The sequence below is a fragment of the Apis laboriosa genome, unplaced genomic scaffold (assembly GCF_014066325.1).
Source record: "Apis laboriosa isolate Shangri-la unplaced genomic scaffold, ASM1406632v1 scaffold26_cov146, whole genome shotgun sequence".
Taxonomy (NCBI): Eukaryota; Metazoa; Arthropoda; class Insecta; order Hymenoptera; family Apidae; genus Apis; species Apis laboriosa.
The window spans coordinates 2,646,266-2,659,954 of record NW_025222592.1 but is presented as its reverse complement, the minus strand read 5'-3'; the positions used below and the strand labels follow the sequence as shown (position 1 = coordinate 2,659,954).

The 13,689-nt window shown below is 21.9% G+C and overlaps 2 protein-coding genes across 2 annotated transcripts; one reads left to right on the top strand and one right to left on the bottom strand.

Moving 5' to 3' along the window:
- Window positions 1–4,375: 4,375 nt before the first annotated feature.
- LOC122713852 (serine/arginine-rich splicing factor 1B) lies at window positions 4,376–6,040 on the bottom strand. Its single transcript, XM_043934657.1, has 3 exons — window positions 5,750–6,040; window positions 5,080–5,464; window positions 4,376–4,989 (listed from the first exon to the last, which is right to left on the bottom strand). Exons 1-3 carry the CDS (start codon window positions 5,917–5,919, stop codon window positions 4,798–4,800), a joined length of 747 nt encoding a protein of 248 aa, XP_043790592.1. The 5' UTR covers window positions 5,920–6,040; the 3' UTR covers window positions 4,376–4,797.
- Window positions 6,041–6,718: 678 nt separating this feature from the next.
- On the top strand, window positions 6,719–11,038 carry LOC122713808 (origin recognition complex subunit 1). The gene is made up of 9 exons (XM_043934586.1): window positions 6,719–6,996; window positions 7,059–7,423; window positions 7,683–8,051; window positions 8,127–8,243; window positions 8,324–9,466; window positions 9,554–9,716; window positions 9,786–10,317; window positions 10,397–10,517; window positions 10,578–11,038. Exons 1-9 carry the CDS (start codon window positions 6,876–6,878, stop codon window positions 10,872–10,874), a joined length of 3,228 nt encoding a protein of 1,075 aa, XP_043790521.1. The 5' UTR covers window positions 6,719–6,875; the 3' UTR covers window positions 10,875–11,038.
- The last annotated feature ends 2,651 nt before the right edge of the window (window positions 11,039–13,689 follow it).

The following is a 13,689-nucleotide window of genomic DNA, read 5'->3' as shown; positions in this document are numbered from 1 at the left end:
TAAAGAGGAGTTAATCTACTATCAGGAAACAAACATTCATTCTGTCAAAAATTTTATGAGAAAAATTTCTGTTTAAGGATTCAAAAATTTGTGCAATAATTCGTATGATATTATCAATTTGATTTACGTCAATATCATTATTACTAAAGAAAATGGAGGAAAATAAATTTGCATAATTTCAATGAAAATATAAAATGACACAAAATATTTTAATTATTATTATTTTAGAGATTTGAAAATTGATTTGATTTTATATATGAAATCTATAAAATTATTATATATATTATAAAGAATCAAAATTAAAGATTATTTTTAAATTTCTAAAATGTATGGCTATGTTTGCAAAATTTCATTTGATTTTATATCTTTTTGAGATTATACAACCTTACTTTAATTCATTTTTCTTTACTGATAATAATGTAAATCAAGATGATAAATCAATATGAGCTGATCCATCTTGTATATGTATGTATGATAAAAGCTAAACATAAAGATGATAATGAAAGATTAATCACACTGAAATAGATCTTTCAAACAGATGAATATTATATCTGTTACACGTTTTTAAGTTAGTTTCGCAAAGAAATGGATTCGTAAAAAAAATTAAAAAATGGATTTTTTTTTGATTCTTTTAGGATTTTTTTTTTTTGTCATATCGTTTAGAAGAATTGCATGCAGAAAAATATGTATATATCGAAGGGGCGGCAGAGATATTAAACTTGAACAAATACCTTACAGCGAGAGTGTGCGAATCGCATCATCCGTTCCCGATCGTCCGTGTTATCCGAAAAATGATATCCGACTATTTTTTATTTTTTTAAATTCCTGTATTGATCTCGATAAGTGCAAGTCCAAATCCCATATCCGACCTAGGAGATATAATCCATGAAGAAACCTATTTGTGAAACGAGTACAGCCACACATTTTGCTTTCTCTTTTTTATATAATTGATCGATATTTTGATAATCCAAATCCATGAATATAACGGCGTTATCATATATATATGTATATATATATATATATATATTGTCCGGTCAAAGATCCAAGTAATCCGCTTATTTACAGAATCCATAGAATATTTCCAGCCAAATTATCCATTTATCCAAAATATCCATCATTAACACTAATTTTATATCCTGTCAGCATCCTAATCCCAAACACCGTATCTTTGTCAAATCCTGTCTTTCCATCTTATTATTTCATGTATATATACATATATACTTTATTTTTCATTCCGGAAGATCCTCTACAACTAGGAAGAGCCAGGTCCTTGTTAAAAGATGAAGGATTCGTCTTATTTTCCGACCTGAACGTAAATATCCTCTTGAACATGCATCAAAATCCTGAAGAACGAGGTGTAGATTGTTACTATAGCACACATATCAAAATTGTATATACACACGGTCACGATTAATATGTACAATCAAAGATCAAAACGATTGAGAGAAGAGCAATCAGACGATGTTCGATCACAAGGTAGAAGGTAAACCGTAGAAACACTATTTTTGCAACGCGATAGTTTTCTTTTGGAGGACTCCTCGTTCGTTCTGCACGATCCTGAGGAACGCTAAGCACGAAGTTAGATAGTTCAATCGTAATCGTAATTGCCTATGCTAATACTTAAATTACACAAGTCAAACGAGAAATATGGAAGATTTCTCAACGAGCTGATTTCCTCGCGTTGAACCAGGCACCAGTTTTATATATCCTTTTCATATAAGTTGTCACGAATCGATCACTGAGCGCCGATGGATGAAACATATGATATACCCCGGTCAACAACGTTTTTCTTTGACGATGAGAATCAAAATTATCATATCGGTAATAATAAAAATAATTCTCGACTTACGAACGTATGATATAGAAGCTATAAGCGAGTACTTTCATATAAAATAAAACTTTATAATGTTGACATTCCATTACCAGTTTGTTTTTTTTTTTTTTTTTTTTTAGAGTGTGTAAAACGTAAGAGAAAAATCGCGAAAGTCTTCCTCTTTTTTTCTCTTGTTTTATTAGCGTTAAAATCGCGTGAAGTAGTAATAAAACCGAAACACTGAAACGATTAAGAAATCTGTATATAACCACGTCATTAAGATGTTAGTAAGATGTTCATTTTGCATTTTCAATTACGGTATTTTTTTTTTTTTTTTTTTTTTCATTTAGTTTGTCAATGCAGAAACACTGCTACATCACGATTAGATAATTTTTTTTAAGTTTGTTTAACGATTCGAAAGAGAAAAATATGGACAATCATTTTGAATCCTTGTAATGGATTTGCCAACGTTTTCTGATGAAAATCCAGCTAATTGAGAATCCTTGAATGAAACGGATTGTGTCTTTCATCCAATTCCTTTCCTGAATTCCTGATCCTGAATTTCCTCTTGAAAGTATCCTTAATGCCTCATTATTTTTGCATTCTCTTAATCCTTTTTTATAATATATGCTCCATACATAAATCCATCCAAAACGCATTCCATCTCATCCCACCGTCAAGCGAATGTGTATTATATCCATCCAAGAAGTAAGATCGTGTCGATTTCAGTTTTTCATTCATTGTGTTACAATCCAATCCAATATACAAAAGAAGAAAAAATACATTAGTCCCTTATACAATATGCATTAATGTTATATATAAAATTTATTACTGCAAATATAATGCTTGTGACTTACAATATTTAAATATTATATTTTATAAATTGAGCAAATACTATACAGAACAATACTTTGTATCTGCTTAATTTAAATTTAGAATTATTTTACATATCCATATTAAATAATGTAAAAAGGAAACAGAAATCACAAGATCAATTTGCAATAATAATATTCTCAATAATACACGAAATCATTGTTTTCCTTCAACATCTTTAATTTACAATCGAGAATTCTAAAAAAATGTATGCTTTTAGGCATTGCAAAATTTATAGAATTTTCGTCTGTATAATTTTTAAAAGGAAAACGAGAAATGTGTAGCAGAGTATCATTTGTAAGTGCCAAATATAAAAACACATTTCTCAGGATATATCGTGTATAACTTAAAATTTACTTTAATATTTCACAGACATTCAAAATAACAGACATATTATTGTATTCTTAATAATAATTTCAATATGAATTAGATATTTGTTTTTTTCATTCTAAAGTGACACATAACACACAGCTTTTTTATCAAATCAAAAAGATGGCCCAATGATCGTCGTTAAAGGACACTCAAATAAAACATATTTTAAGCTGTTGTTATATTAAATGAACAATATCAATGCATAATAAATGAGTTATGTCAGTTTTTCCAAAGCAAATTGGTCATATGAATATTAATCTATTAGTAAAAAATAAATTTTTGACCTATCTTTATCAAATATGTTCTATATGTCATCCGTCGATAGATATCGATGTATTACATTATCTAGATATTAAGTGTTATATTTTTAATACATATAATATTTTGTATTGTCATCACTAGATAGTTAAAATAAATGTACTTAAATTTGTGTGATAACTTAAACGACGATGAGCCGTGTAAACAACTTTGATGTATTTATTTATATAATAATTATTTTAAGAATTAATTATAATTTGTGTATATAAAATAAAATATAACTTTATAATGAATTTAAGATTTTTTTATATATATATTTCTTTAATATATTTCATCAAATTGTTTATCAAATATTTTAAAATTATATGCAATAAAAGAAAAAATTTTAAAGTTTTTGCATAATTATATTGAAAAATCTTTTGATTTTTAATGAAAACAAAATTCAAATGATTAATACAATATTTTTCATTTGTTATATATTTTGCATATTATATATGCTCATTAAAAATATTATTGTTTATTATTATCATTATCGCATTAATTACTTTTTTAATATATGTAAAATAATTTAGAATTGTTATCAGTAAAAAAGTGTTAGCTTTATGAATATATATATATATATATAATAAAGCATTCAACATTAGAAGCTTTAAAAAATTTCATATTATATATATGCTATAAAATGCTGTATTCACAATTGCAAATTTGAATAAACATATGAAAAAAAAATCGCGATCACATCAAGTATTATAATATAGGTACCAATGATATTAAACAATGCAATGCAAATGATCATATATTAAATTAGAAAACATTCACACTGAATGTAGATTATATTGGTAACTATATAATAAATACTATTACCAATGTGAACCAAAATAATATTAGTTATTTCTTTTTAAATTTTCATTTGTAATACTTCAAAATTGTTACACATCTCAATTATAGTTGTAGTGTCAAAACGAATTGCAAAATATAAAGGAATGTATTTTCAAACATAAAAATAATTCTAATCAATATTCTTCAACAATAGTATGCAATTAATATGAGCACGATTCTTCTTTATTAAGACAAAAAATTAAGATAATAAAACTTTGTTAATATTTACTGTTGAAAAATCTAACTGCTCTTTCAGGTTTATTTAAATAATCATTTTTAATTGTGGACTTATAAAAGGATGATATATTCTTAGATTAATTGTTAATAAATAGATATAAGCTAAGAATATTTAAATAGAAAATGACAAAATCTTTGAAAAAACAGTTTTGATATATGTAAAATGAACCGTGCTCTAACTATACATTAGATACAATACAATTATTAAATTCAAGCAACATAGAAATAATTTTATAATTTGTACAAAATTGGTTTGGATTGGAAGGTGTCTTTAAGTGAAATTTAAATCAGTAATAATGAAACATGGTAAAGCAAATATTGATAAGCCTTTACTTATATTACCATGTGAAACATATACGTACACACTAGTCGTATGAACGAGATCTGGAGCGAGATCTTGATCGCGAGTAATTACGTCGCAATGGTGAATAGGTAGGTGAACCACGACGCCGTGGACTATAGCTTCGTGAATGACTTCGACCTCTTTCCCTATCTTCACTGCGTCCCCTGTCGCCACTGTTATGATCTTCTTTCACTCGAATATATGCTACTTCACCCTATAAATAAAAATGAAATTATCTAATACAAAAATATAAAAGATATTAGAAATGTATAAATCATATACATTATTTTAAATAAATTTATACCTCATGAGACCTAAATCTTGAATCATCTAATTTCTTTACAGCATACTTCATATCTTCATATCGTAAGAATTCTACAACTCCAGTACCATCTTTAAAAACATCAGCAAAGCAAACATCACCAGCTTCACGCATATGATCCTTTAAATCTTGCCAACTACCAGAAGGAGGCAGACCCGTAACAAGAACTCTATATTGAGATCTTCTTGCAGGTGGTCCACGTCCTCGAGAATTACTCATTTCACCTCGACCACCTCTTCCACTATCTCCTGCTCCACGACCACCACGAAAATTATTACTAGGACCTCCACCTCTTGGAAACTCTACACGTAGTCTATAACCATCATAATCATATCCATCTCTTGCATGTACTGCATCCTCAGCATCTCTGAAAAAAATTACTTATAAAGTAACAAATCTAATATAATTTTTATGTAATTTTTATGTAATTCCAAAATGTTAAATCCAAACTTGAATTAATACTCGATATAATATGAACATAATTTTATTTTAATTAAATTATAAATTTTTAAAGTATTTTTTCATTTAATATTTTTTATTTAATGAGAAAGAATATATTATAAAACAATAGATATAATATTCAATGTTATATACATATACAGTATTATAATACAAAAAATGAAAAATTTTTAATTATAATTTATCAACGTACCTTGGATCATCAAATTCGACGAAAGCAAAAGGTGGTCCTCTACGATTTTTTAAATCAACAAAAATAACTTTACCGAACTTATAAAAAAGATCTTGAATGTCTTTCGTTCTAATATCGGGAGGTAAATTGCCTACATAAATTCTACATTCATTTCTACCACCGTGAGACATATTCAAAGTTTGTATTATAATTTACTGTATATAAGACACAAATAAAAAACACTTCTAAAAACTTTAATCGTCTCTTAAGTCTTACACTCTCTTTATTGATGAAACAAACAAGATGGTGGTACCGGTCGGGAAGAAGGAAAATCATGAAATATATAGAAAACTAAGAACGCTAAAAAATCTAAACGAATCAAATATTTTTATACAGTTACTAATTTATTACGTACTATATTTTTTATTTTATTTGTTTTTTTTTATGAATTAATAATTTATTTTTAAAAAAATTTAACTTTATCTTATTTTAAATATACTGAATTAATTAAATTTATTTCTTATAAAATATGTTTAAATTATTATTCAATTTATATATAAAATATATATATAAATATATATATAAAAATTAAATATTAAATTTCATATGCAATATTTTTTTCATTTATATTTTTATAAATAAGTCATGTAACATTACTTCAATATAAATTCATTTCATTTTTTTTAAATTACGAATTTATTTATTTAAATGATTTAATGAAATTATTAAAATTTTTTATAAAATAATATATAATATCAAATTTTTTTATATTTTATATATTTTAATTGATTATTTTATTCATTTTATTATTTTCTTTAATCTTTCTATATTATATTTCAATGAAATTTTAAAGTGTAAAAATAAAACCTATAAATATACATATAACTATAGATAGTATCCCCTAGAAATTAAATCTGTTAAATTTTGTTTACGTTTTCCTCTAACCTTCAAAATGTATAAAAACATCGAATAATTATTTTATTTATTTTTTCTTACAACAATGTTATTTATTTATAAATATGAAAATTTGTAATATTAATAATATTATATGATATTAATAATATATTTTATATTCTTAATTAATTAACAGTTATAAAATCACAACCACAAATAATGTACATGTATCATTAAACTTATAAATATAATAATGGCATTTTCATTTCGTATTGGTACCAAATGGTGCCATGATTTTCCAAAATTAGCAAAGGAATCTGGATTTTATTTTAATATGCATAGATCCAGAATAAGAGTAGATTGGAATCGTATAAGTATGTATGTAAATGGTTTTAGTAGCATTATTTAATTTATTTATAATTCTATATTGTTTTAGGTAATATAGATATAGATCGAATTATAAAAGAAAGAGATTTTCATTCTATTGATGAAAATATAAACAATGTAATAGATTATTGTTTAGAAAGTGAATATGATGTTAAAATCTTGGATCCAAATTTTGTAAAACTCTTTTGTCTTGCACAGTTAGCAGTTGAATATTTATTATATTGTAAACAATATTTAGATCATAGTGTAATGATATTAAAAGATGAACTAAAATTAAAAATTGAAGAAAATGTTAAATTAAAAAAAGAAATAGCTACTTTAGAAGAAATAGTGAAACATATGAAAGAAAAAGTAAAAGAAAAAAGTAAATTAATAGAAACTAAAATTGGAGATACTAATGGTGAAATATATAAAGTAAGAAAATTGTAAATATTATTTTAATTATTTTAATTGAAGTTTTTCTTTAAAAATATAATGTAAATAAAATAGATGTATTAATTATTAAAAAAATTGCATAATAAATATATTTTAGATATATTTTTCTTAAAAGAAAAGCTTTAATTATATATGTAAAAATATTATTTATTATTTTATTTTTTTAAGTAAAATTATTAATATTTTTAATTATTAATATTTATAATTTTTTTAAGTAAAATTATTAATATTCTTTTAGTGTCCACATTGTCCAAAATCTTTCATATCTTCTATGTTTGTTAGTGCACATATTATACGTCGTCATACACTTACATCAGATTTATATATGTCTGTTTCTCCTATACATGAGCATTATCGCAATGAAACTGAAAAGTTACATAATGAAATAAAAAACTTAAAAGAAAGATTAAATGAAACGGAAAAAGTAATAAGAAATGAATCTGAAAGAATCTGTGATAAAAAGATATTGAATTATAATAAAAAACAAACTGAAAATGAAATTGAAAATCTTAAGTATGATAATAACAAATCTAAAGAACATTCAGAATATAAAGAATATCAAGAAGAAATAAAAAATTTAAAAATCATGCTCTTTGATGAAATACATGTATGTATAAATTTGGAAACTTCTAAAATATTTTAAATAATAATATATAATAATAATAAATAAATGTTTTAACAGAATTTAAGACAAAAAGAGAACATTATGTATGAACGTACATCTGAAACAAATGTCCAAGCATTAATAAGTCAACAAGAAAAAGAATTTCAAAAATTAAAAAATCAATTACTTGACAAAGTAAGTAAAAAATTTTTTCATATAATGAATATGATTATACAACAATATGGATGACAACTTTTTTTGATTTTATTTTATAGTTTACTCCAGACATAGAAAGCATGCATACAAAGTTATATGATCAAGAAAATTATTGGAAATCAAAAATAGAACAATTAGAAAATCAACATCATAAAGATATTGAAAGACTTACTACAGAATTGAAATTGACACAAAATGCAGCTGATGATATGAAAGCTAAATATGAAGCAAAAGTTAATGATTTAGAACGTCAAACGGCAAATCAATCAAATATTTTAATTGAACAAAGTAAACAATTAAGTTCCTTATCGCACGAAATAAATATTTCACAATTAAATGTAAGAAATAAAGATTCGAAAAATAATTCTTTACAAAAATGTAGTCCATCTATAATATTAGATAATGAAATTTCAAAAAAATCTGATGAAAATAATTTAAAACAAAGTTGTGTGGATACAACAATTGAACAAATTATTACTGAAAATAATGCAATAGGCACTACAATTACTTCAAATTTATCAAGTAAAGTATTTCCATTAACAATAGAAGATACAGATTTTTTAAAAGATACACAAATTTTAAATTCTAAAAATAAATTCATTGTTCATGAAAATAAGAGAAATATTAAACAAAAATATGAAAAAATTCCAGATATCGAAAACTTCGATCATATAAAAATTATCAAAAAAGATTTAGAATATTATAATTCAAGTAATATTTCAGATTTAGAAGATTCAATACTTGAAGAAGAAAATAATTCTAAACATAGAAAATATAATCAATCAATTATAAAAATGGATTTACACAAATCTGATATAAGTAAGCTAGAAAATGCTATTAATAAAAATACATCTAATGACTTTTTATCTGACATTAAAAATATCAAAACATTGAAATCTATAGAAGAGAATTTATCTTCTGTAACAAATTCAGAATCATTTATTTCTAATTCAAGTATAGATAATGATACTACAATTCACAATGATTCCTCATTGCATAAATATAAAACACAATTACCATTTTCTTTAAAATCTAAAAAAATAACAGAACATAATTATAAGAGTTTGCAGGCTAATTTAATGGATGTTTTTGAGCAAAAATTAAAAGATTTAGGAATAGATCCAGAATGGCAAGGAATACCAAAAACAACTTTTAAACAAAAAATGGATATTTTAAAACATCATCATAAACTAGCTATAAAAGTAAGAAAAATATGTAAAATGTCATTATAATATTTATAATTTTTATAACTTATTAATGTTTTTTTAAATTTATTTATTTATTCATAGAAATTACCAAAATATCATCAAATTAAGTTAAAAATAATCGAAGAAGTTCTCAATAAAATATCTAAAAAAGAAAAAATTATAGAAAATATGAAACTATTTAAAAATAATAAAAAGTTATCTTTATGTAGACCAATAATAAAAGAATTAAGCAATCAAAATTCTGGTAATTATAATTTTGTTTTTCATATGTAAATTTAACTTTTTTTTTTAGAAAAAAAAACATCTTTTCTAGATTCTCATATTTCTACATTACAAGCAATAACATTAAAGGAATATTATTCTACACCAGAAACTAAAGATTCTATTAAAAATATAACTGAAAATGAATCACTACCTATAAAAACACAAATTGCAAATTACAAAACTGTAGAAGAATTAATAGATATTTCTCCAAATTCAATAAAATCTTTGGAAAGTATACAAGATACTACAAATTTACAAGAGTTTTTAATAAAAAAAGATTTTTTGAATGAAATGAAACCTATATTCAATTCTGAAACATTCAAAGTAATATCAAATAATAAAACTATATCAAATTACAAATCTACTGAAAACAATGATATAAATAATTCAAATATACAACAAGAATTACAAAATATTTTTATATCACCTAAACATAATAAAAGTGTTCTAAAATCTACAACTGGTTCAACAAATAGTTTGATAAAAAAAAAAGTTATTTTTGATCTAACAAATAAAAAGGATAAAGAATCATATTCTGATGATGATAAAGATAAAAAAGAATTATATGAGAATACTTTAAGGTATGTAAAAATAAATAATATTTTTTTATAAATAAAAAATATTTTATTTTAATTTATACTTAATTTTATATTTATTTAGTAATTCTGATGAGCGAAAATATTTATCTCAATTAGAAGATTATAAAGATTCAAGTAATATCATACTAAAAACTGCACAAAGTGATAAAATAGCAGAACTATCAAAAAAACTTGAAATACAGGTAAAATGTTAAAAAATTATTTATTTTTTAATACTAACAATTATAAATATATTATTTCAGTTAAATATGGTGAGACAAAAACCTATAGGATCTGTTGAAACAATATTTTCTTCAAAGTATATACAAAATAAAAAAAATCAAAATAAGAGCATTGAACAAATCAATCCTACTAGTATAAGTTCTTTTGTAATAAACCCAGGTCAAATGTCTTTATCATATACTAAAAAACCAAATGATTTATCACAACCAGCATCATATAATTTAACAGATAAAATGTCTGAAATTTTACATACAGAATCTGTATCAGAAATATCAGATTTAGATTCTGACATAGATAAAATTTTAAAATTAGAATAAGATTTAGATAAGATTAAGATTAAGATTTGTATAACGTACGATATTGAGACATTTTTTTCTTGTAAAAAAGAAATATAGAATAAAATTTTTTTATTCAAGGCTTAGTTTTCAAAGTAATCGATTTTATATCTATTACATATATATGTATTTACAACTAAAATATGATTTTCTGTACGAAATATATCGATTTTATTACAATAATGAAGACATTCAAAATATAGATCATTAGAATATCAATAGAATATATCAATAGAATATATTAATTGTGCATTTAGAGATATGAAAATTAAAAATACATTATTAAAAGTATAAACATTAATAGTAAGAACAATAATTAGGATATCGAGAATAAGAATATTTTCAAAAATATTACTAATAATAAAATGTTCATAATAAAAAATTATTTTTTCTCTTTGCAATTCTAAAATTCCTGAAATATTATTTGTAAATCGATATTTTATTTCGCATGAAAAATCGTATCTTAATCGTAATTATATATATAGTAGATTTTTAGCTTGATTGTTTTGAAAATTAAGCTTCAAACAAAAAGATTTTATTTGCACTTTTTATATTGATATCATATCTTATATAATATATATAATAATTATATATATTATGTATATATAAACATAATATAATTTTTAATTTTTTCAAATTTACAGTTATACAAAATAATGTTTTTATCTTGAAATATAATTGAATAAAAATACTCTTTTTAAAATGAAACATAATATTAATGTAATAATTATAAAGTATATAATAATTTCCCATTTATTGATTTGTAATCTAGTCTTTTAGACCAAAAAAAATAATCATTATATAATGCAGTCAATATTTCAATTATTGTAAATAATTTTTATTTCTGAAACAAATAAAAACAAAAATATTTCTTATATCAAAACATTTTATTATAAAATTGATATACATAGAAAAATAATATATTAATAATATATTTAATCTATGTTGATATAAAGATTTTAATAATTATTTAATATCAATTATTTTTTTTTTATTTAAATATGATTTTGAATACGATTATATTTAGAAGCTAAAGTTAATATCCACATACTTGGAAACATTATTATACTCTCTCTCTCTCTCTCTCTCTCTCTCTCTCTCTCTCTCTCTCTCTCTCTCTCTCACTCACTCACTCCCTCCCTCCCTCATATATATAAACTATAAAACTGTTTCTTTAAATAATATAAATATTAACATAATTATTTAATATCAATTATTTTTTGACTTTATTAATTATAATTTATAATATTTCAATTTAATATTATTTTATAAAAAACATTTAATAAAAATGTATATACATTATATATGTATAGATACTATAGATATTATATAGAAAGATTTTTATAAATCATATATCATCTGAATTATAGTAATTATATGTAAATTATATATAACTTTCTCAAACATGTATTATTGTTACTATTTATATTTAATAATATATAATATCTGATTTGTATTTAAAAAAATAAATATATTTTATTACTTTTTTATCAATTCTATAAAACAGAAAATAATTCAAAATTTTTTTATTTCATGTATAAAATTATGAAAATTATGTTTCGAGAAATAATAGAGCTTATATTTGAAATATACTATCCAAAAATAATTTATGAATATAGCATAAAATGATCATATTTACATTTATTATTTATCATAAAATGATAAATAATAAATAATAATTGTAAATATACTATAAAAATAAAGTTAAATAATTGATTAAAAATTTTTATAATTTTCTGGTAAAAAAAATACCAATATAATTTTTTTTGCTTAATATGTGATATAAATCTTGATATTTTGTCTTCATCTTCTATAAATATATTTTCTACATTTTTCTCTTGTCATGAAAAATCCTTAATAAATTCTACATCACGAGTACTTTGTATAGCTATTTCTGAATTATTATTTATATTTGTTTATAATGTTATAATTTATTTCAAATTAAAACAAGCATAAAAAACTGTTTTGAATATATATTATGAAATGCTGAAAATATATCATACTGAAAAAAGAAAAAGTATTAAGCAATCAATAAGTAATAGTACAAAATTATTACTTCTTATAAAATTGAATATCAATACTAATATAATTATATATTTCTTATTTCCAATATAATATTGGAAATAAAGAAAAAAATAAATAATGAAAAGAATTTAAAGAAAGCATTGAATTTATAAATCATTGAAAAAAAAATTGAAAAAACAATAACAATGTATTCAAGATAATATAGATAATATAAATCAAAATATAAGTATTTCAAATAGATTATGTCATTAATACCAAATTTTTTATAGAATCAGAAGAAAAGTTTAAAAAGAACACATATAACTACAATAAAGTAGATAACATAAAATCAATTAATAATATTTATAATAATAAAAAAAAATGATAGCAAAAATGAATTGATAGCATTAATTACTGATAATAATATATAACATTAATTGACAAGATAATTATTAAAGTCAATATTGTAATATTTGTTTTTTATAGAGTACATTAATTTAAAATTAATATTAAAAATATATTTAATACATTAGAAATATAAAAATAATTTTTTATATTTCTTTAGCAAATATATTAAAAATGCATATTATTGAAGAAAATTATATATTATAAGTATTGAAAAAAAAGAATTTAAAAATTCTGTAAAAGCAAATTCCAGACATTTTGTGACAATGTAAAAAAAATACAAATTACATACATAAAATACAAAATATCCATCTTAAGTGAAAAAAAAAATAAAAATATTAGAGAAATAAAAGAAAATATTGCAAATAATTATTTTTCTTATTATTGA